This window comes from Rhizoctonia solani, chromosome 10, assembly GCF_016906535.1.
Source record: "Rhizoctonia solani chromosome 10, complete sequence".
In the NCBI taxonomy this organism is placed as follows: Eukaryota; Fungi; Basidiomycota; class Agaricomycetes; order Cantharellales; family Ceratobasidiaceae; genus Rhizoctonia; species Rhizoctonia solani.
The window spans coordinates 1,039,056-1,062,023 of NC_057379.1; the positions used below are offsets into that span (position 1 = coordinate 1,039,056).

At 48.3% G+C, this 22,968-nt stretch overlaps 5 protein-coding genes across 5 annotated transcripts; 2 read left to right on the top strand and 3 right to left on the bottom strand.

The window, feature by feature from the left end:
• Positions 1 to 1,917: 1,917 nt before the first annotated feature.
• On the bottom strand, positions 1,918 to 6,829 carry RhiXN_08512 (Serine carboxypeptidase; the record flags this gene model as incomplete). Its single annotated transcript, XM_043328328.1, has 21 exons — positions 1,918 to 2,123; positions 2,179 to 2,271; positions 2,324 to 2,349; positions 2,396 to 2,407; positions 2,477 to 2,505; positions 2,563 to 2,667; positions 2,718 to 2,818; positions 2,880 to 2,898; positions 2,952 to 3,006; positions 3,088 to 3,305; positions 3,369 to 3,496; positions 3,558 to 3,682; positions 3,762 to 3,826; positions 3,890 to 3,999; positions 4,073 to 4,180; positions 4,296 to 4,640; positions 5,808 to 5,949; positions 6,002 to 6,145; positions 6,206 to 6,288; positions 6,353 to 6,446; positions 6,773 to 6,829. 21 exons carry the CDS (start codon positions 6,827 to 6,829, stop codon positions 1,918 to 1,920), a joined length of 2,265 nt encoding a protein of 754 aa, XP_043183713.1.
• A 127-nt stretch (positions 6,830 to 6,956) lies between these two features.
• RhiXN_08513 (Rab9 effector protein with kelch motifs) lies at positions 6,957 to 8,370 on the top strand (the record flags this gene model as incomplete). The annotated part of the gene is made up of 7 exons (XM_043328329.1): positions 6,957 to 7,074; positions 7,140 to 7,274; positions 7,330 to 7,446; positions 7,546 to 7,761; positions 7,823 to 7,966; positions 8,048 to 8,145; positions 8,206 to 8,370. 7 exons carry the CDS (start codon positions 6,957 to 6,959, stop codon positions 8,368 to 8,370), a joined length of 993 nt encoding a protein of 330 aa, XP_043183714.1.
• Positions 8,371 to 9,205: 835 nt separating this feature from the next.
• RhiXN_08514 (kinase domain protein) lies at positions 9,206 to 13,437 on the top strand (the record flags this gene model as incomplete). Its single annotated transcript, XM_043328330.1, has 25 exons — positions 9,206 to 9,343; positions 9,410 to 9,457; positions 9,522 to 9,542; positions 9,591 to 9,716; positions 9,778 to 9,849; positions 9,911 to 9,919; positions 9,989 to 10,168; positions 10,225 to 10,302; positions 10,375 to 10,437; positions 10,501 to 10,689; positions 10,750 to 10,932; positions 10,982 to 11,029; positions 11,302 to 11,535; positions 11,585 to 11,593; positions 11,643 to 11,849; positions 11,904 to 11,969; positions 12,038 to 12,121; positions 12,178 to 12,612; positions 12,683 to 12,721; positions 12,780 to 12,800; positions 12,863 to 12,991; positions 13,056 to 13,121; positions 13,177 to 13,185; positions 13,242 to 13,341; positions 13,400 to 13,437. 25 exons carry the CDS (start codon positions 9,206 to 9,208, stop codon positions 13,435 to 13,437), a joined length of 2,592 nt encoding a protein of 863 aa, XP_043183715.1.
• Positions 13,438 to 13,770: 333 nt separating this feature from the next.
• RhiXN_08515 (uncharacterized protein) lies at positions 13,771 to 20,529 on the bottom strand (the record flags this gene model as incomplete). The annotated part of the gene is made up of 12 exons (XM_043328331.1): positions 13,771 to 14,342; positions 14,396 to 15,396; positions 15,451 to 15,875; positions 15,932 to 16,343; positions 16,392 to 16,834; positions 16,903 to 17,376; positions 17,430 to 18,061; positions 18,111 to 18,851; positions 18,964 to 19,218; positions 19,274 to 20,052; positions 20,115 to 20,335; positions 20,389 to 20,529. 12 exons carry the CDS (start codon positions 20,527 to 20,529, stop codon positions 13,771 to 13,773), a joined length of 6,096 nt encoding a protein of 2,031 aa, XP_043183716.1.
• Positions 20,530 to 20,982: 453 nt separating this feature from the next.
• Positions 20,983 to 22,000, bottom strand: RhiXN_08516 (uncharacterized protein; the record flags this gene model as incomplete). Its single annotated transcript, XM_043328332.1, has 4 exons — positions 20,983 to 21,340; positions 21,398 to 21,550; positions 21,605 to 21,659; positions 21,715 to 22,000. 4 exons carry the CDS (start codon positions 21,998 to 22,000, stop codon positions 20,983 to 20,985), a joined length of 852 nt encoding a protein of 283 aa, XP_043183717.1.
• Between the last annotated feature and the right edge of the window lie 968 nt (positions 22,001 to 22,968).

Sequence of the window (22,968 nt, forward strand, 5' to 3'; positions counted from 1 at the left end):
TGATCGCCAAAAAAACTAGCAGGGATATGTATGCATACATAAACAGATTAATACATTGACTACAGTAAGACTTCTAAAACTTCTCGCATGCCATACAAAACCTGGGGGAAGGGGCTTGATGTAGAGGTGCGCGGCACACGCTCTGATTACTCAGGGAAGGTTGAGCAATTACAGGGAGAAACCTTGCAGCATGGTCAATCAGCCTAGGTGCACGCCGCTAAGAAGAAAATCAAATACATTTTACGATGACTCTGTAAGTGGTGAAGTCCCCCGTTCTATTGGGGAGTAATGGTATTAAATAAAAATAACACCATCATCTCCCCATAGAATATTCTGCCATGGTGAAAGTGTTGAAAATCCTGCCCGCTCAAGGTAGACTTTCACAGAGCGGTCAAAGGCGTTTTCCTGTAAAGGTTCAGGGTTGTCGTCATGCCTCCGGGCGAATATGATAACACGCTCGCCTGCCTCCGGGGTGTTGGCTACATGTGTCTAAGCGTTAGACACGATGTGTAATAGTGAAAGAGTTATGCAAGACATTTAAGTGAGCAAGTGGGTGACGCAAAGAATTATGCTAGAGCTAGGGAAGGGAGGCTTTTTGAGACGAATCCAAGGAAACTTACCACTGGCGATGAATAATTTCAGGGAATATGTACTTTGTCACTCCGAGATCCGTGAGAAAACCTATCCAGTAGTGCATGCAATGTAGAAATGTCTCCTGGTGTATAAGGTTTTCCAGTTTGTACTTGTCTGGACAATACTGGCCGATGAATAATTTCAGGGAATATGTACTTTGTCACTCCGAGATCCGTGAGAAACCTATCCAGTAGTGCATGCAATGTAGAAATGTCTCCTGGTGTATAAGGTTTTCCAGTTTTGTACTTGTCTGGACAATGAGCACTATTGTGCCATGCCTCTGCGTCTGGTATTGTCTATCGAAAAAAAGCGTATTTAGGATAAGCCTAAATGGAAATAGTATGGCCGTGTGGGTTGAGGAATGGGCTCACTATGGTCCACCCAGTGTAAACGTCAGGCAAGCGATTAGAGGGAGGAAGATGACCGAGCGCGTCTGAATCGCGTATTATACGACTCCATCGGCAAGCTTAAAAAGGCTGGGGGATCCGGGCCTGGGGAATTTGCCACTTTTCCCGGGTTTGGATAAGCCGCCACATGCAAGTGGATTTCAATATAGAGCTGGCATCTGACACTGGAGACGGGGTCTTGGATAAGCACCCTGATAGGCAAGCGGCATGACGTCTACTCCCAATGCTAACCCGCGGTTGAAGGTATCCATCATGAAGTCAATAGCTGACACATACGACCGATGGCTCTTCTTAAACTCCGAGAGGCACCCGATGGGTTAGTCTATGTTAGAATCCAAGTTGATCGAAGGTTCTTATTTTTTTCAAAATCACATTGCATATTAACGATAACACGGCGACGAATTATGCGAATCTATGCAACAGACGGACTGAGGTGAAAAAGACATCCAGCACCAAGATTTCATTAATGTTAAATACCCAAAGCTATTTGAGGAATTGACGGATGTATAAATGGTTAATCTTAATGTCAACGTCGTGGATTTGTTCTGAAACAAGCTGTATACAAATAATCGGCAAAGCCTTTCAGGTACCAATAAGGAATGGTATAGCCGAACTAGCTTTGACAAAATGAACTCGCGTAACGATTCCTACAACCGGTGAGTTTGGAGCTTTAAGGAAGTTGTGCTTATACCACATGTCAAAGGTCCTTCAATCTTGGTGTACTTAAGACCGAATACGGAACAAAATCAAGGTCAAACTCAAGGTTACCGCGCAGAGATAGTATATACGGGCCACTCGGTATCTACTTGATATAGCTATCGACTTTTTACATTGAACTTCTGGTTTCATAAATCCATTTGATCCCTACACGAGGGGCTTAAAGCTCCGTTCGGTGCCGATTCACAACTTTTTTGCTGGACGCCGATCCGTACAACTCATATGCGCTTGGGTATAAAGCAGCATCATTGGTATGATCCGTAAGCTCCTCCCTTCCAAGAAGGTAGCTCAGTGTCTTGTACGCAGCCCAAGGTGCATATAGAGGCATCATGTGACCCGAAAGATCGACTTCGACATATGTCAAGTCTGAAGATGTGCAAAATTAGAGTCCGCGAATAGAACCGAAAGCGAGAACACTTACTCCTCTCTTGATGCATAGCGCCGAGGATGCCAAAGCCTTCAATTATGAAGCTCTCATTTGCTATCGGTCGCTGAAAGCCCTGCTGACCGTGCCCTGTAAAGAGGATCTTAGCGATACAGAATACTTCTGGGCCAGAATGTCTCACACGTCATGTTTCTAGAGTGGCGGGATCTACTTAGCGCGCGTGCAAAATAAAAGAAGCAAAAGTAACACTGACTGAATCGCAATTCTTCAAGGTGCCCAGATCAGGGTTAGTCAAAATCTCGGAATTTAAACGCGACAAAGAAAACAGTCACACCTTGTGCCTTCCGCGATTAGCACATAGTCCTTTTGGGAATTCATACTTCTCAGCAGCGGAGATTAGAGATGACCTAAACTACTTACTATGCCACCGTGCATGACCACAGTTCGCTCGCTCTTCTCGATCACATTAGGCATGACGCTCAGCATTGATGGTATAGAAGTATCGGTGCCGTTGACAAATACGTTCTATAAGCGGGCGTCAGTCATGCAGGATAGCAAGTCATCCTGAAACTCACAATCGAAGAGCATTCACTCCAATTGATATGCGGTGCATGAATCGCATCTTGAACATCCGTACGGTTGAAGTAAATCGGGCCTTGCTGGCTATCGAAGCTCCCTATGTTCCCATATGTATCATTGGCCAACTTGATGCTGGGCAAAGAGGTGTAGTCCCTTACCTGGAAACCCGAGCACATCCTAACACACGACTATCAGTCACGTTTCTTACCATCTTAATTTCATCTACTCACCCAGAGAACAGGCCAAACGTCGAAAATACGATAAACGTTAAAGTTGGGGTTCACCCTGCACAAAACAGCATGTGAGCCCCCACGCATATGTATATCCTGTACATTCCTAACCAACGGTCGGACTAGGAGAACTCACATGCTTGCAGCTTCGTATATCATGATCCAGGTAGCGCATTCGTCTTTAATGCCCGCCCAATCCGGAGATCCAACGTACGACTGCGAAGGGAGCGGAAGTGGACCAGCAGGGGGGTAGGTCACGTATTTCTTGGAATAATCGGTGAAGCCGCACTTGTCCCCAACTTGTTGGATCTGAGAGATAAAAGACGAGTTGAGGCTGAGAACGTCTTTCCATTTCTGGGACCGATTGGTTTCGTTAAATAACAGATTAAAAAAAGTATAAAACGAATGGTGTCTTACTATGGCAAAGTTCACGGCCGGGATGAATTCTGTAACGAGGTCGTAAGATACGGATGGGTCTGTAATCCAAATTCCCTTGAGCTTGAGGTCCACGGCTTTGGGATGCTCATAGAGGTAATTTGCAATATCTAACACATGCCAAAAGATGAACTTGCTAATCAAAAGCACGTCCAAGGCATATCGACTCACAAGGAACATAAAACCCAGCATAGGATTCTCCGGTAGCATAAAAGTTCTTGCCCTTGAGCTCTGAGAACACCTCGAGAAACTGCGCCAAGAATCCAGCAAACTGCTCCGCGAGTTGATCCTCGTTCCTGCCAAAAGTAAATAAATTAATGAGTGCCCAGAGATGAGTTGTAAGGAAAGTCATGAATTGGGTAGGTAGCTACGTACGTAATATTAGGGACACCTTGTGAGAATCCTGTGCCGACTGGTTGTTCAACCCAGAGTACATGAGACTAGAGCGAGGCAAAGGTTAAAAACTATAGTTCTTGAGAGTACATGTCTCATCTCATACTAACCAAGTTCGTCCACGCCCATTGGTTCCTAATAGGTTTGGCAGTACCCGTCGGCCATGTGAACGGTCCGTTTTCTTGAATCAGGCCCTCTAGGGAAGAACAGCCGGGTCCGCCTTGGGGACAAATAAACATCAGTCCGACCGATCTCACATATATGACAGTATTGTCTCTACTGGACAGGCATACCATTGGTCCAAAACACAAGATCGTCCGTGTGCTTCTCGTTAGTCGTAGGCCAGAACCAAAAGAACAACTTTCTCGTTTCGTTTGCGTTCCCAGAGATCGGCATCAATCCTGTACAACCCCAATCCCACACACACAAAATGAATAAAAAAAAGTCGAGAATTAAGATGATAAAAATAATGGCCACATATAACACGCATATATGTATATATGTATATGGACGTACCCGACCAGGACGGACCGACATCAAAGTCGACCTCGGGGATCTTGGTCCCATCCACGAGATACTGAGCCGCTTTGGGATTCGCAAAGCTGATTGTCGTCGCGCGTTTGGGGAGCTCAGGAGCCCGGGGTGCATGCGTGTGCTCATCCGCCAATGAACGCGCGATCGACGGCGGTCCCGCACGTGGGCGGTGGCGGTCGTGCGGGTTGCGCAGACGGGCCGAGACTGCACCTACGCAGAGCAAGAGAGACAAAAGACGGACCATCGATGATAATGATGATGAAGGACCGACAAGGCTTGTGAGGTTGAAAGACGGAGTCGTTTTATCCTCTTCCCACCCCTTGCCGCCTAAAATAAACTTATTTCCAAGTATACCACCGCCCTGGTGTCGCAAAAATAGAACACGGACACGGGCATTACTCTATAAAAGTAAGGGACAAAACATCATCTCGGCTTCGAAAAATACAGCCCCGCGTGGCGTCTTGCTCCAAGATAACACGCCGCAGTTCATATATGTCGATCTGGGAGTATACAGAGAAGAGGCCGCGTGTAGAAGCACAGTACGTTTGTCTATTGTCGGGCTATTATGTCCACATGAAATTGGCAGGCTGAACAGCATGCACGGGGGATATAGCTATGGTACGTTCGAATGAATATGACGCACATAGCCGGTCGAGGCCGCATGTAGAGGCATATTGCATTTATCCACGCACAAATGAAATGGGCAAGTTGCCCAGCATATGTAGGGGAATATAATTACCTTGAAAGGAATACGGGACCTACAGCCGATAGCGCCCGGTCGTTTCCTTGTAGTAACTCGCAGAATAAAACGTATGCTAAACTAATGTATTACCAAGTCATAAATTACAACGGAACGTCTAGGAATTGCACAGAATAAAACGAAACGAAACGAGTGTGATGACAGACTCACCAATACAAAACTCTACAGATCCATGTCGCTTGCATACAAGGAAGGGTGGGAATAATGCTGACTGCGTTCAAGCGTCCTCCTTTGGGGGGGGGCATAATCTTTGGTCAGATCGATACCCTGTAAATGTGTATTCGTAATCTTGACTGGGCGCTGCCTCGGCGCGCTCTTTTTGCCCTTTTTCTTTTGTTGGCCATTAGATTTGGAAGATGATTCGGCGGTGCTGATTTGAAGGCCCTCTGTGTTAGCGAGGGAGGTGGCAGAGGTGTGAATTGCGGGTTATGTGCGAAAGTTTTGTAAGAGGAATGGGGGAAGAAGGGCTCATGGTCAGTAAAATGAGAATACAAAGGCATCCCGATCATACCCGACTCCAAAGCCTTGATCATGTCCGCTTCAGGAGGAACAGTAAGTTGTTCCAGAGGTCGATAAACTCTAACCAGCCCAGGACAGTTGGGTCAGTTGCCCAAGTGGACAAAATGAACACTTTACCTTGGTCGACTTTCTTTCCGCCCATTTCAGGGGTCATATCATTCCTGAACACCATTTTATGTGTTCGTCCTTTGCCGAACGGGTGGCAAGCACCAGACCCTCCTTCTCAAGTTCCTCGACAGCCTGCAAAGCACCCGCCCAGGATTCCTTGAGGGATTTCATCGATACACCAGCCCCGCCTCGTGCATGTCGAGTGATTTCGGCCAACACGGATTGTTTATCTTTGACTTGAAAGTCGGGCTACAATGGGGAATTAATGTAATGTGGATTGAGTGAGAAGGACGGTGCGAACCCGCCACGTGTAGAGTTTTAGCTTGGGATCTACGGTCACTCGTTCATGTTCGTTGAGTGCTTTGACAAGAACCGGGTCGTTTTCCACATTTGGGACGTTTGCATATGCTCCTAGATCTTCGAGTCGAATGGGACCTTTTCGTTCCTACCTCCAGGAGTGAGTACAGGGCGCGCCACGAAATGGCAACCAAGGACAGTGACGGACCTTGAGAGCTGAAATGAGATAGGAAAGTTGTGTGCCCTTTTGGAATCCTGAACCTGTATCTTTGGGCTGGGAGAATACTTCGACTGAACAGGGGCGAATGAGTGTCAGTGTGGCGAGCAGGGGTTGAACTAGTAAACAAATAGATACCAGCTTTTGCTCGTTTCTTCGGGTCCTTTGAGTTGCTAGCAGAAGCAGCAGCAGTGGGCAGCGATATCCCTTGCTGGGAGTTTTGTTCGTGAAGCTACACCAGCGCGGAGCGGGAACGAAGATGGGCCGTTGTTGGACATGGTCGTCCGTGGCACGTGCAAACTCAAGGGACCAGGCTCATCGGCATTACATATTCTCCCCCACTCTGATTACTGCTAACACCACAGAATGCCGAATACAGAACGAACGTCTGCTGAAATACTGACACCAACAGTCACGAGCTCGTCATCGCTGAGCCGTGGCAAATCGGGGTCAACGGAAAAGGCCTCATCCTCGTCTGTCAGAACTACAAAACAAAGCCCCCATGAGCGTCCCGCTTCCTCTTCCAGCAAACCAAAGGGCGCCGGCGCTAGGTCTCACCGTGAACGCGAACGCGAAGACCCTCGTTCGTCCCAACGATACATTATCAATCCACATTTATTCCAAATGTCCAAGTCCGTCATGGCTTCTCCCACTGTCAGTCTAGTGCTGCTCTAGTTTTCGGTACATACACTGATATCACAGCGGAAAGATGATGCACTGGTCTCGAGCCCCAGTCTCGGGCATGCTCCCTACACGACATCTTCGAGCGCACAGCATGACTTTGGTCGACAGCACCATCTGGATTTTCGGTGGATCCGATGAGACGGACTCGAGAGACGACGTGTACACACTGGACACCGGTGCGTTACCCAAACTCTGCCCCTTCTCAAGTCTTCTCTCATTCTAATGCACACGTGTTGGGTAGAAACCTTTGTCTGGGGAAAACCTAAACCTACCGGAGAGCAACCTCCCGGAAGCCGGGCCCACACAGCAACACTTGTTCACAACCGGTTTATTTTCATCGTCGGAGGGGGCAAGACCATGTATACTTTGACACTGTGTAAGCCTTTTACCCTCCCTTTGGTCCAACATATACATGACTGAGCGAATTAAAGATACATTTTCGACACTTGATGCACAAATGGATAAAACCCGATATCCAGGTGAAAAGCCAATGCCCAGGAGGGCGCACACTGCGTGTCTTCACAATGGGCGCTTGTTTATTTTCGGTGGTATGTGCCCCCCCCCTTTTTTTTTGTTTGATTTCATCTGCTTCCCCCTCCCCCTCACTCTTAAACTTACTTACACGCACGCACGTGCCCCTCCCAAAGGAGGGAACGGGACCGTAGCTCTAAACGACGTATGGACCATGGACGTCCGAGTTCCATTCGATAAGCTTCGCTGGCAACAAATCAGACCACGCGAAGGCTCCGCTGTCCCACCACCCAGAGGGTACCATACCTCCAACCTAGTCGGGAACGTAATGGTCATCATTGGTGGATCCGACGGACGCGATACGTATGACGATATTTGGGTCATGGATCTAGGTATGTACTTTTTTTTTTTCTCTTCCTTCGCTTTCTTTGGTCTCATGAAGAGGGGATGTAGACACTGGATTGTGGAAGCAGGTCTTGACCGACGATCGGTACCCATGCATGTTCCATTCCTCGACCCAGGTCGGATCTTACTTGTTCATCCTCGGAGGACACAACGGCCAGGTCTTTTTATCAGACTTGATCTTGTTTAACCTAGGTTCGTTTTTCATTTTCTCGCGCGCGTGTGTATGTATGCGAGGGAACAATAGGTTTCTGATATGACTTGGTTTTTTGTTAGTCACCCTTCAGTACGAGACGAAACAGTGCGCTGGACGGACGTTCCCCGCGAGAGGATATCATAGTGCCGTGCTCGCCGATTCTCGGCTGGTCGTGACTGTAAGTTCTCCTTATCCTCGACCTGCATTATTTTATACTAATTAACCTCGCAACGATCAGGGCGGATTCGACGGCGAGGCCGTTTTCGACGACGTTTCGATCCTTGACCTCGCCGCGTTGGCGTACTTGCCCCAGGTCACCCGGTTCGGCATCATCATTGATGAACGAGGGGTATACGTCGAGGACGAAGGTGCGGAGTATACGGAAGATGCATATTTCGAGTGATTTGGTGAGGGGGGGGGGATTGGAGAAGCACAGTCGGGGAAACGTGGAGTTTGTGGTAATACAGATGGAGAGTGGTCGTGTGGGAGAGGTGTGCTTCCTAGGATTTATTAGGACGACACTCGTGTATGCATCACATAAGTCTTGGCGTATTTCAAGTATTTATTTTAATTGTTTACTGCAAGTATAGTACTTTTTGATTTCTTGAATCCTGCAAGTTTCGTTGATTGATGGCGCCAGATGAAAAGTACACACAGACAAACATGTGAAAATAAAGGATCGTGTAAATCATAATTAACACATCCTAATAACAATCACTCTGGTTCATATCTTAAGCTCCCTTTCGGTACTCAAAACTCTACAAGGCAATGGCGGAACCAGAAAAAGAGAAACCCGCTCTCAACTTCAAGTATTTCCAGGAGCATTATTGGGAAGAGTACGGTAAGGTTATCCTGCAAAACCCACACACCCAGAGCCCCGTTTCGATTCTGAGCAGCGATTTATACAAAGTCCATCCGAGACATATTCAGTTGTCTCACAAGCCACGGGTGCCTGGATCTAACAGACACAATCCATGAATCCACATGTAGCGAATTCGCCATCGCGACTGGTGGCTTGGGCGACGTCTTCTCGGCCACTCTACTCACGGGAAAAAAAGTCGGAGTCAAATGTCTCAGGTTTCAGCCCGATATCGACCAAAGTGAGGAGTCCCAGGCACAGCTTAAAGTAAGAAATTATCCTTTTTGTCCGCAAATTATAGCGGGAGAAGGGATGGTCTTATGATTCGGGTCTTCGTAATCATCCAGCGTGCTGCACATGAATTGTATGTTTGGTCTAAATGCAAGCATCCAAACATATTGCCTTTGCTTGGCCTGGCAAAGTTCCGCGGCCGGATAGCTATGGTCTCTCCATGGATGGAAAACGGAATTTAAGCCAATTTCTCGCCGATAGGACAGATGTGGATCGCTACAAGATGGTAAACAAAGTCCAAAATTCATCCAATCTATATTTATTATCTCATAAAGAAACTCAAACTCGCTAGTGTGTTCAAATCGCTGAAGCCGTGTCCTTTCTTCATGATGCTAAACTCGTGAGTTGTTCCTCGATGGATGGTTTCGGTGCACACACTTAGGAACGCCGCGACGCCCTTTTAGGTCCACGGTGATATCAAAGCGGTAGGTCAATGTGTATAGTAAATGCTGTCTCTAACGTCGCCCAAATAGCTGAACATTCTGGTGACCAAAGATCATCGGCCCCAACTTACAGATTTTGGAAGTGCGAGCCTTACAGAGTACACTCTCAAGTTCAGTACGACCACTTACGTTGCGAGCACATCACTGCGTTGGACGGTGAGTGTCATAATCTAGCCGAGTTGCTGATCAACTCTGACATCGAATCTGTCGTCAACAGGCTCCTGAGATACTACTCGAAGTATCCAGTAGGGGACTAAGCTGCCAAGGTGATGTATACGCCCTTGGGATGGTGAGTTTTATCTTGTATCGCCTGAATGATAGTTCTCATAGTTCAAATTCAAACACCATAGACTTTTCTGGTGCGCGACTTTCCTAGTTGACAGCAACGACCTCCCCTCTTGGGAGTAATGATGACAATTGACTCGTAGGAAGTAATTACAGGGATGGTACCGTATGCGGGATTGAGCGATTTAACGGTGCTCCGCAAGATCCAGTCTTGCGAGCCTCCTGATAGGCCCGGTGTCTGCCCTGATTGGTTCTGGTCCCTTATCTCTAGCTGCTGGCTAGATGCTGACAACCGACCGACTGCCAGCACTGTGCGGTCCCATGTGAGTCAAAATCACCACAGTAGAAAGCCCACCACTAAGCTTTAACGCACATTAAGATGAAGGCGCATTTATTTTGTAACAAGTTACAATCGGCTAGCCCAACTCTGGATCCCATTAGTACATCATCATCCAAAGTAAGCACTGACCTACGATTTAGACTACGTACGCGCCAATTAATTTCAGGGTGCTAACCAAAAAGTACTCAGCCGTCTGAATGGACCATATCAGATGATGGGTACATCGTTGGAACAAAAGTGGAAGAATCGGAAGTGAGTGTGGTTAGCATAAGCTAATATTTTTTCTTCTATATATAACCCAGACTTGCTTGTTAGCTACGCCGCAGAGATCAAGAGATTTCCTACATAGAAAGGAGAGGTTGCCCCAATCTTACGAGGGAACTTGAACCATCAGCACTCCCCGAGTATCCCACTGCTAGTGGGAAAAAGAACGACGTATTCTGTGCAAAACTTGATACAGGGGTGATAGTTGCGCTCAAACTCCACAGAAACAAAGATGAAATAGTACGTGATGCATTAAATTCCAGTCTATTCTTCACTATCTCATGTTATGTTGATGTAAAGAATAAATGGTATAGTCGTATCCAGGAGATTCACATATGGTCGCAGTGTAGACATCCAAATGTGTTGGACCTGATTGGGGTTTCAAAATTTCGTCTTGGGATTGCAATAGTCACGGCGTGGATGAAATACGGAAGTATGAAAGACTTTCTTGCCTATCATCCTGGAGAAAATCGGTGCAAACTAGTATGTACCCTGAGAAAGATACAAGATGTGATAACATCTGACGTTTTAGAGCCTGGGTATTGCTGCGGGGGTAGCCCACCTGCATTCAATCAGAATAGTAAGTGCCCTACCATCGATATGAATCCTGAATTACGTTGATGCGTATTATTATGGAAATAAGGTGCACGGATGTATTGAAGCGGTGAGTCTCGGAGGTAATCTTGATTCGAAGAAATAAGCAATATATACCGGAAAATGAGAATCCTGGTGGCTCTGAAAGCGGGCGCAATTCCCTGGGCCTAATTTTAACTAGGTACTCTTGACTGTACATATAGTTTGGGAAGCGACTGGAAAACCACGGTGTTGAGTTCTGATATTCCCCTTTTATAGGATAACGTATTAATATCAAAAGATCGCACTCCAAAACTCGCAGGATTCGGGAGTGCAATCGAATCCAAAGAAGTCACCCAAGCAAGTCAGCGGGGGGAGTTGGATCAATACATCTCTGGACAAGACTTCGGCGATAGCCCTGATCCTGAATGCATGGGTATCTCGAACAGCGTATACCCAAACGACGCAAGCTATGCGAGTGGTTTTGAGACAGATATAGCTTCGCTTGGAATAGTGGGCCCCTCCTTTACTGACAAACACAGCCAACTAACAATTACAGTAGGTCATACTAGTACGTTCATTCGACCAGAGTTCCGAGGTATGTCTTAAAGATCCTACAGGAAGCTTTTGTAGGAAGCCTTGCCTACCTACACCTTGATGAAGCATCTCTGCACCAGAGAGTATTTCAGTTCAAGCGTAGGATTCCTGAGCGGCCTCAACAAATGATTCCTTTGGTTCCTGAAGCAGACCAGCTATGGAGATTACTGGAAGCCTGTTGGTCACGAAATCCTAGTGATTGTCCAACTGCAGTAGATGTATACAACGAAGTAGGTTGAATTCTTACGCGCGCCCCCTAATAGTTTCAAGGAGATTATTCACAGATGTCTTCAATTAATACACAATACCACACTTGGTCCAAACAAGGCAAAGGAAATATTGCTCACTCGGTAGGTTTGAGCAATTTGTTGTCCTTGTTAAAGCATAAAGGTCTTAACCCGTAAAAATGGTATTATAGGATTCGACCACTTGGTCAGAGTTGTCATCAGCGATAGATGACAATCCGCGATGGCTTAGACTTGAGGACCCGGGTGATAAAATGGTGAGTAAAATAACTTTTTTGAACTCCAGCAGTATACCTCTGATCTATCTACCAAGGTTGATGAGATTACCAAACGACTCGAACAGTCTGGGTGTGCAAATGTGACCGATCATATCGAAGTGTCTAAACTGAACCCATACCCTCAAGAAGCTGGAGGATTCGGTTATATCTATCGCGAGACACTTTACAACAGCGACATAGTTGGAATCAAATGTCCAAAACTCCATTTTGGTTCTCCTGCGATCCGAAGAAGGCAGCTTACGGCAAGTAATAGTGAAAACCTCATAGAAGGGCACTTTTTGATCCTTTCGCTGAAGAACACCGCGCATGAAGCACACATATGGTCCAAATGCAATCATCCTAATGTGTCACACTTAATCGGAGTGGCCAAATACCGAGATCGTCTAGCAACAGTATCACCATGGATGGATAATGGCGATCTAGTACGCTATCTATTGTGGAACGGGGACGAGATAAACCGCATGGAATTGGTACGGCGCTTGGAAATACTTACCAGAGCTTTTGCGCTGATAGTAACATATATCATATTAGTGTTCTCAGATTGCTGCTGGTGTTAAGTATCTCCACAAAGAAGATATAGTGAGTCAGGTAAAAACTGTAAAAAGGCTACGCATACTTAGCTTGCCCAAAAACGTAGGTGCATGGTGACATTAAAGGGGTGAGTTCATGTATAAAACTAACACGTTCTCCTCAAATGGATATGTGCTCATATTTTCAAAGGTCAATATCCTCATATCATCGGATGGTAGCCCAAAGATAACCGACTTCGGGAGTGCAATAAGTTCAAAATACTCCGAGTTTCAGCCTGAATATTACGGTCGCCACCTAGCGGGGTCCTTGCGTTGGATGGTACATTTCGTACTACACTTGAGGCCGGGAACGATTGTTTGATTCTTATCTCTCTTTGATACAGCCTCCGGAAAGGCTGACTTCCGTATCGCCCCCAACTCCTCAGGCGGATATATACGCGCTCGCAATGGTGAGAGTCATTTTAATAGTCAACACACACTGTCTAAGTATTTGAATGTCCCTAGACATTTCTAGTGAGTTACCTCGCAAGCGTTTACCTCCCTATCTCTAATCCAGTAATCGCTGCCAGGAAGTCGTCACAGGGGCAATCCCGTACGCCAACACAACCGAAGACGGGGCAGTGTTTCACAAAATTGTATCAGAAATCTATCCCGAATTTCCGGAGCTAAGTTCGGAGAGATGCAAAGAAGCTGGGAAGATATGGCCTCTACTCATACGTTGCTGGAGTCGATGTGACCGACCGGAAGCCAGTCGCGTCCTCATAGAGGTATGTATGCACCGATGCGTGTTCGCAATGCGCCTACAAGTCTTACATTGTCAAACGATCCCACAGTTGGACAAATTAAACACTCTTCAAGAGATAAGTCTCTCATGACTCTCATGACTCGATTCATTTGGCTGTGTATGTACCCAAGATAGTCGTCTAGAACATGCGCATATATCCAAATTTCAAAAATAGGATGTACAGAGAGTTTCGTTGAACACGAGGGAATAAGTGAATGCGTTAATATACAAGCTTTATAAAACCTTGGGGGCAAGAAATCAAGATCGATTTAACAAAGGGTCCAAAACAAGGCCAACGAAAACAGCCTAATCATTCAAGATTCGGTATCTGAAATAGTAATAACCTCCGCCTCCTTTTTGGGGACTATTTTCTTCTTGGCAGCGGATGGGCGAGCAGGTCGGGAGCGAGTAGGTTGTTTGAGAGTTTTGCGAGTTGATGGAGGGCGTGCAGCTCGGGTCGGTACCGCGGGAAGTAACGGTACCGTTGGTGCGTTTCTCGTTGGTTTAGGTGGAGCCTTTGGTCGGTTCAACTGTACAGGCGCGCTCGGAGGGACATAGTGGACTTGAGCAGGGATAAGCCGTGGCTTTCCCGAGTCGGAAACAACTCGCCTCGCGCCAATACTCCTCGCAACTTCAGCCTCTTCTCGACTCTTTTCTTCCATAAGCTCAAAGCTCCTTGCCAATTCCTTAACTGATCCCGCTCGCCTCATCCTAGGGCGTGGACGTCTAGGCTCCTTGGTAGGTTTGAGGGGAGATACGTGCTGAAGTGCTGGTATATCGATCCTGGGTTCAACGCGTTTTTGTCGATTCCGACGTGCAGGAGTTGGCCGGATGGGAGTAGGGACGTGGTTTAGAACAGGAAAAATGGGTTCGTCTTCTCCGTCATCTATTAAGTCTATGGGATCCCGGGAGATTGGTTTGAGGATCGGCATACTGGACTCGCCCGTTTGATTGTCCTGGGACGTCGATTGATATAGGAGCTAATAGTACCGAAGAACCGAGCAATAGGGGTCGGAGGAGCACCAGCGGATCGCATTGACGTCTCGAGTCCACGATTGGCAGAGATAGATTTGTTGGGATATCTGCGTGATTTAGGAGGGGACCTTGTACGAGCCGGAGAAATGGATACAGGAACTTCGTGGGTCGACCCTCGAGCCCATGGATTCTCTTGTTCTTCTTCGTCGTATTGCTCGACTTCGGCGTCTTCCATGACCTCTTCAGCCTCTTCCTCGACCTCTTCCTCGACCTCTTCCTCGACATCACCCTCTCCTTCAGCCCCTTCTTCCTCAATTTCTTCCCCAGCTTCTTCCTCGACCTCATACGACATTGGTTCCCCTACTGATGGATGTTCGGTAGGTAGCTCTCCGGATTGTGTTCCTGTTGAATCCTCTCCAGCCGAACGTTCTTGAAAGTACGGTTCCTCCAATAGTTCTTCGAGAGGGGATTCCTCCATAGATCGCGGCCCATTCAACCGCTCCTCAGACTCTTCCACGAGCGGCTCCTCAACCGACGGCTGATCCAACGACATATTCTCAGGCTGCTGACGGGGCTGGTGCCGCACAAGTTGTAATAGAGAAGTGTGAACCGGGCCCTTCGCTGCTGTTGCATTGTGAATCGACTTCCTTGCGGGTTGAACTGTTTGCAGAGTTTTGGTTGCAGGCATCATACTTTGAAGGGTCCCTGTCGAATCTGGTGGTACATCTACCCGAGCCGCAGTGATACGAGTTGGACCAGGACGTTCCGATAAAGAGGCAGGTAACATTCGTCCTTTAGCCGGGCTCTCCACCTCGGGGCTTGCCTCAGGCTCGGGCTCGTAGCGGCGAGTCTTTTGGGTCGAGAACCCAGGAACCGTAATATTAGCGAGTGTAGACCTCCACGAGCCGTCCTTTTTGTAGCCCTCGGTTTTGATCAGAAACTCGACCCGGCCAGCAATCTCCGAGCTGCGATGTCATATTTAAAGTAGTTGAATTAAACGACGCAGATTTATAACTCACCGATCCCACTCTCCCTCGAGCCGAATCCCATGCGCTTCTTCCTCAACAAATTTCTGAACAACTGTCGGAATATCCACTAGTTTCAAATCAAGTTCTTGGCGTGAAGACAGCCCGTGCATCAATGCTTGAGATTTTTGTACGCGTCGCATGTAATGTGCGAGCATGCGCCACTCGTGTTCGGTCCACTTGCGTGCACGGAGCTGGCGCCTTGACGGGGGCTCCCAATCTTCGTACATCGATGCTTCGACCATCATTTGGTTTCGAGAGAGGCCAGTCGTGCGGTCGCCCAGGTGGCTAAGAGAGCTTCCCCTAATGCTGATATGACGGGTAGAATCGCCCGCCCGGGATACGGATCGAGACCTAGACCTGGACCTGTGAACACGAGAATACTCTTCTATACGCTCCTCGTCTTCAACATATCCGAGCTAATATCCATTAGATACGATAGGAGCAGACAGAAACAGCGAATGATAGCACTTACTTGGATGAGTGCCGATTTGGCCTGCACAAGCGCTTCAGGTGGTCCACTAATTTTAATAACCGGTTCACCGTTGTCATCATAGTCCATCCCCTCCTCGTCCTCTTCATCCTCTGATCCTAATTCTTCCTCTTGGTCGCTAGGGGCTGGCGAAGTCACGGATCCTCCACTTGAGCGCGGCTCTTGATCTGTTTGTTCTGGAACAGAGGATACCTCATCTTCATCTGATTCTTCATGTTGGCTAGGGTGTCGGAATACAGGAGTACCAGATCGTCGAGTACTGGGCCCGTCAAAGCGAACACTAGCATCGTAATCCTGGACTTGCTCCTGTTGGCTACGACCAGACTCAAAGCTGAAATGATCCTGAGAAACGTGGCCCATGTCCAAGCCCAAAAGATTGCTCGAAGTAGAAGCGCTACACAGGCGTTGGCAAACATGTAAGAACGCGCAATTGAGAACTCACCCAAAGGTGCCCGACTTGTTGCCTACGGAATTTGGCTTCGATTCAGACAGCCGCCTTAGGAGGCCATTCGCCTGGTCGCTCAACCTTGACATCTCGCCGGTTCCTAGAATATCTCCATCCTCTCTCTGACCTTGGGACATGTCTCTACTTCGATCGCGCGCTTGCTTCGCCCTCAGCATCAAAATGTCCGAAAGCCTCCTCCCGTTAATCCCATTACCACCTGGAAGACTGTTCCCTTCTTGCACAGTGCTTCTTCCTGCGCTGGGACTGGGAGGCAACTCCGGTTCATTGTCGTCGTCATCGTCGTCGGCCGGGTTCGATAGGCGCGGCGCGCGGGGTGTCGGAACTCGTTGGGTGCGTAGGCTTCGGTTAGGACTGTTCGTCGATACCACAACAGAAATCTCGCGTTGGGGGGTGGTTTCGGTCCTTTCTGTATAGTCTACCTGACTGTCATGGTCAGATAGATCAGCTTGGCTATCAGGGATTTCATCGTCATTGTCCATCGAGTCACCCAAATGAAGATCTGGAATGTGCCCAAACCAAGCGACGGGCGGGCTCCATTTCGGACAAAGGGGGTAGACTGAACAAACTTGGATCCCTTTGCAGGCGTGTCCTCAAAGTCCATGTGGGACTCATTAAAATCGAACCTCGAAGCCGGAGTGAACTCGACTGAATCGTCCGCAGGTGCTGAGGGAACGCGCGGAGTAAACGCATTCAAGCGTGATACTTGAGACTCTGGCAAGATCTTCAACCCTGGCGTCTTCTTGGGTATAGGTTTCTTGGTCACGGGCGTATGAGATTTGGCAGAGGCGCTTCGAGACAAGGTCGTACTGCGCTGCGAGACATCCGCGTGCACAGTCATGTTTCGTTGGGACGTCTCCATGCGTAAAGTCGCGATACGCTCCGAGCGCATAACCATATCCCTGTCTAGCAAGTGAGAAAAGCTCGATTGACTGGGCAACTTGGTCGTCTCGCGTTGTTCGGCCTAAAATGTCAACCCTGTGAGTAGCTCTCATGGGAGAGGTGGGGTAGACCTACCGGAGTATTAGGTAAACTCGTCTCGGGCACTTCATCTGTGTAATCCATGTCTTGGTCTCGTTGCGAATCAACCGAACCCGTTGTATCCTGTCCTGAGCCAGTAGATTCGTGTTGCGAGCCAATCGATTCGTCCTGAGAACCGAGAGATACACTCATATGACCTCCTTCTTCGATATGTCCAACGTCCTGCTGCGAACCAACAGTTGCACTGGCGACCGTATCTTGATGTGATCCAGGGGACCGGTCAAGCGAGGAAAGTTCAGGGGTAGGTTGCTGGAGCGTGACCTTGGAAGGAGAATTAAACACAGAGGCCGAGGTGGATGCCGAGTATCTTGAAGCCGAAGTGGAAGTCGTGGGATTAAGAGGCGAAGTCGACGACCTGATCCTGGAGGACAAAGTCGATCCTGAATGTTGGGAAGCCAAAGAGGCAGGTTTAGAAGAACCCATAGATGCCGAGGGTTGGAAAGAAGATACAGATGCTGTAGGCTTGAACGAAGATGCCGAAGCAGCGGGCTTGAGCACAGGAGTCTTTGAAACCGACTTGGTCGGTGGTCGCGGAATGACGACCTCCACTTTCATCGGTGATTTTGGCTTTACAGTCCGGTTTTTGGTGCTCGCACCCAAGCCTCCGTCTGCGACACAAAATCATGTTCCCACCACTGACTATCCCCTCCCCTAGACGAGCTCTCGCCTCTTTCCGGAGAAGTATTTCCCCTCCTCCCAGATGACGACCTTCCTCTTCTAGGCGAAACCTCGTTTGTTCGAGAGATTTCACCGTTACGCGTGGGGGATACTGCCCCTCCTGGCCCGCGGCCCTTTCTTTCCCCCTTCCTCGCATTTGAGTCGGAGATCCCGATTTGCGCGGCTTACGCTTCGTATGGGAGGGATCGCCACCGGGGGTAGTAGACGGGAGATAAAACGGTGTTGTAGAGGGGCCAGCCATCGATGGACCGGTTCCAGGAGTAGTTGATGTATTTCCGGGCGTTTTCAAAGGTCGAGCTCGGGGTGTTGTCGAGGGAAGATTTCGAGGAGTGGTAGAATGTGAAGGTCCCGGTGCCCTAGGGGTTGTCGTAGCACGCCGCACAGTCTCATCCCCTTCCTCCTCTTCCTGTTCTACTTCCGTCTCCTCTTCGGCCTCTTCTTCCTCTTCTTCTTCCTCCATTTCTTCTGTACCTTCGCCCTCATCCATGACACCGATAGATAAATTCCCGCTTCGGTCGTTCAACTTCAACCCGTTCATGACACCAGCTAAGCTCTCTCTCCTGGTTCCGTCTCCACTGGCACGCCTGGAGCGCGTTCGGCTCGCGATTTCTCCTTCATCGCGCAGTATTTCTTTGATCTTTTCTTTTGAGGGTGTACCGAGAGACAACTGCGACAGGGAAAATCCGAGCGATGGGCGACGTTGGTAGAAACGTATGTCTTCTGTCAAATCATAATCAGTATTCAGGCGAAATGAAAAAATCGGGCGATCGAACTAAGCAAGTTGATAGAAGAGGCTTTGGACTGAACACATGAAGGCTGGGAAAATACTCACTCGTGTTCTCGTGTTCATCAGGGGCGTACTCCGACGGAGTGTCTGAATTGGCAGGATCAGGCGTATCCTGGAAAGTGGCAGATTTGGACTTTCTTTTAAAGACGTGGCAGGAGTAGTTGTAGCGGGTTTCACAGTAGCTGGGTCGTCGTGGGTTTATAAGCGGGTGTGGTCGTTGATCTCGTAGCAGGCGTTGCAGTAGGTCTAAAAGCGGGAGTCGCTGTTCCTCTGCTCCGGGCCCTTGGGGTTGTGGAAGTGCTAGCTTTCGGAGTTTGAGTTTGCGATGACCCAATTTCGTCTATTTCAGGTAGACCCTCGTCTTCGTCGCGTAAAGGTTGAAGTGTATCTTCATCTTCTCCTAGTCCCTCATCATCCTCATCCTCGCCTTGTCCCTCCCCCTCCTCTTCCTGTCCTCTCTCGACCTCCGTCTCTTCATCGTATTCCTCTCCTAACGGATCATCCCTATCAGATTCCTCTTCCACATAAGACTCCTCCTGCACGACACTCAAGCCTTCATTATCTCCGCTCTCCACGCTCATCCTCAGGCGTCTCTCCGCCTCGGCTTGTGCAGCCGCAAGTCTCGCTTGGGACGCAGTCATCGTCTGTTTAGACGCCAGTCCCGCCTCGGCCTCTGACCGAGCGGTGGCCAATTTAGCCTTCGCTTCAGCAAGCCTTGCTTCCTTTTTTGCCTGCATGACGGTAGGAGTGACTATAGGCGGGGGAAGAGCCTTGGGCTCGTATCTTCTTGGAGTGGCCGATGGTTGTCGTGTAGATTTGGGTGAACGACGAGGAGTAGCGGATCTCCGACGAGGTTTGGGAGTAAGCGAGGACCGCCGAGTGGAGTTAGTAGACTGCCTCCGAGTATTGTTGACTGTTTGCCGACCATGAGCAACGCTTGTGAGCTTTGGGCTAGGTGTTTCTCCATTGTCAAAATCTGAATAAAGTCCCGCGCTGGAAATATCCATGGCAGCTCCCCCAAGTAGACTAGACTGGTCACCGAGAGGAATGTTGAACGCTGTAGTAGAGCGCGCTCGTTCTTGTGCACGCGGAGGAGGGGGTGTTGGGGAAGGTACTCGTACCGAGCTTTCGGCTCTAGAGAGACGAGGGGAAGAGGGAGGAATAACGTCCAAGGATCATTCATCCTCTCACTAGACCGCAGTGGGAGGTCCAAACGTTGTCGCTTGCGGGCAGAAGTTGGTGGCGATCCAAGAGCTCTCTTCTTTGCGGCTGGCTGAGTGGGCTTTGTCCCATCATTCGGTTTCAGCGTAGCCGCTGGGGGTGGATTGGCCGTCCTTAGGATCTTGCGAGCTTTGGGATTGGGAGATTCCTTCTGCATCACCAGCCCTCGTTTTTTCCCCATCGACAATTCTTGTTTCTAAACAACAGCTCAAACTCTCCGTGTATAATGTTATATGCCATTAGACGTACCTCGCCGGCCGGTCCCTTCTCACTCATAGCGTTCCTTCCCCCCAGCGACGGGATCCTGCTCCCGCCAACGGTAGGTATCCGAGAACCCCCTGCTTTCGGGATCCGGGAGAATCCAGGCTTGGATGTACTGGCGGTGGGCATTCCGGCTGCCACGGACTAAAATCAAAGGATGATCTGGTTGGGTCCAACTCTAGAAAAGTCACGTGATTCGGGTTTGTTTGGCACCGTGTTCTAAAACCGCCCCAGACCATCTTGCGCACTGCTAGCTCCGGCGTAGATGGTATATACGCACACGTTAAACATGATAAGATATTTACTTCTTGGTCATCAATACCATATATACGGGAAATTTACATGATATATCATAAACAAAGGAATCTTAACCACAACACAACCCCAACATTAATTTCCTACAAATCGTAGACATATAGCTGTGGGATAGGCTTGGCTCATTGTGTCTCAAAAGAACAAATGATTCCTAGTAGTCTCATCTTAAATTCAGTGACTCCAAGTAAGCACGTCCGGGACCATATTCACTACCCTGACCTGTGTTCACTGGGTTCAATGGGGGAACCCGCACACCCTGTCCAGGCCTCAAACCATCCGAAGAAACACTACTTTTTCCGTCCGACCTATACCTCGCTCCATAAGACCCGATTCACGCTGATTTACCACCCTAACGCCTCCAAATCCCGTTAAATCCCCCTCGACGGAATCTTCACCTGATAGCAGGTCACCGACAGACCGAGACTCGGCACCCTCTTTTGCTTGATAATCAAGCCCCAGTACATTCGTTCTCGTCAGTAGAATCAACCCGACGTTGACAACTCCCGAAAGATTAAATATAGAGACGGCTACAAACGACGCTGCCGCACTGACTTGACCACCGCTAAACATGATCCAACGTACTATGGAAACTGGGAGGATTGTGATCGTATATGCAAGGGGATACCTATCGTAAGTTAGTTGATTAATCGAACGAATGAGGTTGCACAGAGATTAAACATACCATAATAATGTGTTGCTTCCCAATACATTATTCCCCCTCCAGCTCCACGCCAAAGATGCCCATCCAACTTCAGGATCCCATTTGATATTTCCTCTCAAAAGAAGGAAAAGTGGTGTATACAAGAGTACGCTTCCGAATCCAGATATCCACAGCCTATGCCGTCATGTTAGACAAAAGCGGTGTACGGAGAGCTAGAAGTTGACCAACCAAACGTATTCAGCACCTATTCTATGCGCATTATAATTTGCACTAATCCAACACCCTAGATCTCTTATATCAGGCCCACCCATAATTAAGGATATATGCCTTGCACTTACAATACGGTGTTGGGGCATAAAATCCCTCCAGAGCTCCCCCGACCCCAGCCCAAAGCGCACCAAAAGCCCACACCCCGAACACAATGCTCCCCCATACCCACACCCGGGCCTTGACTGCCCATCCACGAACAATCGAAATAAAAGTCAAGAGTGTGATGGCGAGCGTAAAAAGAGCAACAGCAGTTTCTCCTAGAATTTGAATTGCGCCTTGGGCGTTACAGACCTGACCGCACGAGACTTGAGCCTTCGAGGCCCAATGGATGTTTATTATGGCGCCGAATGACATTATCAAGTCTGCGATCAGCAGATTAAGCTGTTTATACTCTAGGATTAAACTCTGCGTTGGGCATTGCATAGGTATATGCTCACCATCAGTCCGTCAATGTTAGTCCTAACTAATCTTCGGGGCGGTTTGGCCGGGTTCCGTGTAATGCTAATGTAGTTAATCTACTACTATCTTAACTTATGAGCCTTGTTTATGACAAAATACCTACAGCCACATAACCAAGTAATGATACCACGCTGAGGGCAGAAACAAACCCCACCTGGACTGTAAACTATCAAAATACGCAAGTTAAAGGTTGGGTTTTACCCCTCTTCAGTCATAATATATCAGACTAACTGATAGCCCCACGACATCTCCCGCTGACAAGCACACAGGAGAAGCACAATAATTAAACTGGTCCGAGAATTGGGATAGTACTTCGGAACTTGGAATACACTCCATGGAGAAGGGAGGAGAAAATAACAGCCGAGAAATTCTGAATGAGGGTCGTCGTTATAAAGACGTGATCTCTATAGCCATGCTACACCCGATGCCTATGTTCGGCCATCGATCATACGGCGGCACTGGGAAAGCGATACCGTAAGCGCTCCCATCTCTTCTTTAGGAGTGCTATGAGGGCTGTGCCGGAACAACTAGGCCAGTTGAGCAATTCAATCAAGCAGCTGCGATAGCATCGAATCCCAAATAATTCTTATACCCGAAGTACATTATTGAATCTGTTCTCCCTCGAAAGACGAACCTTTCGTCTATACGTATAGGTAAAAGCTATCCAGAAAGATTTTCTTGATAGCCTCCTTAATACGGGTTCAATTCGATGGATTTACTGAATAACGTCAATTGATTGGCAGCCTATGTGATGGCATATGATAATGGTCATCGGGTCAACTTCACAGCCCTGTATGATTTTATGGTTCTGGTAGGTTCCATTAAGCCAATGCTATGACAATATCGATCTCTTTTGATATGTT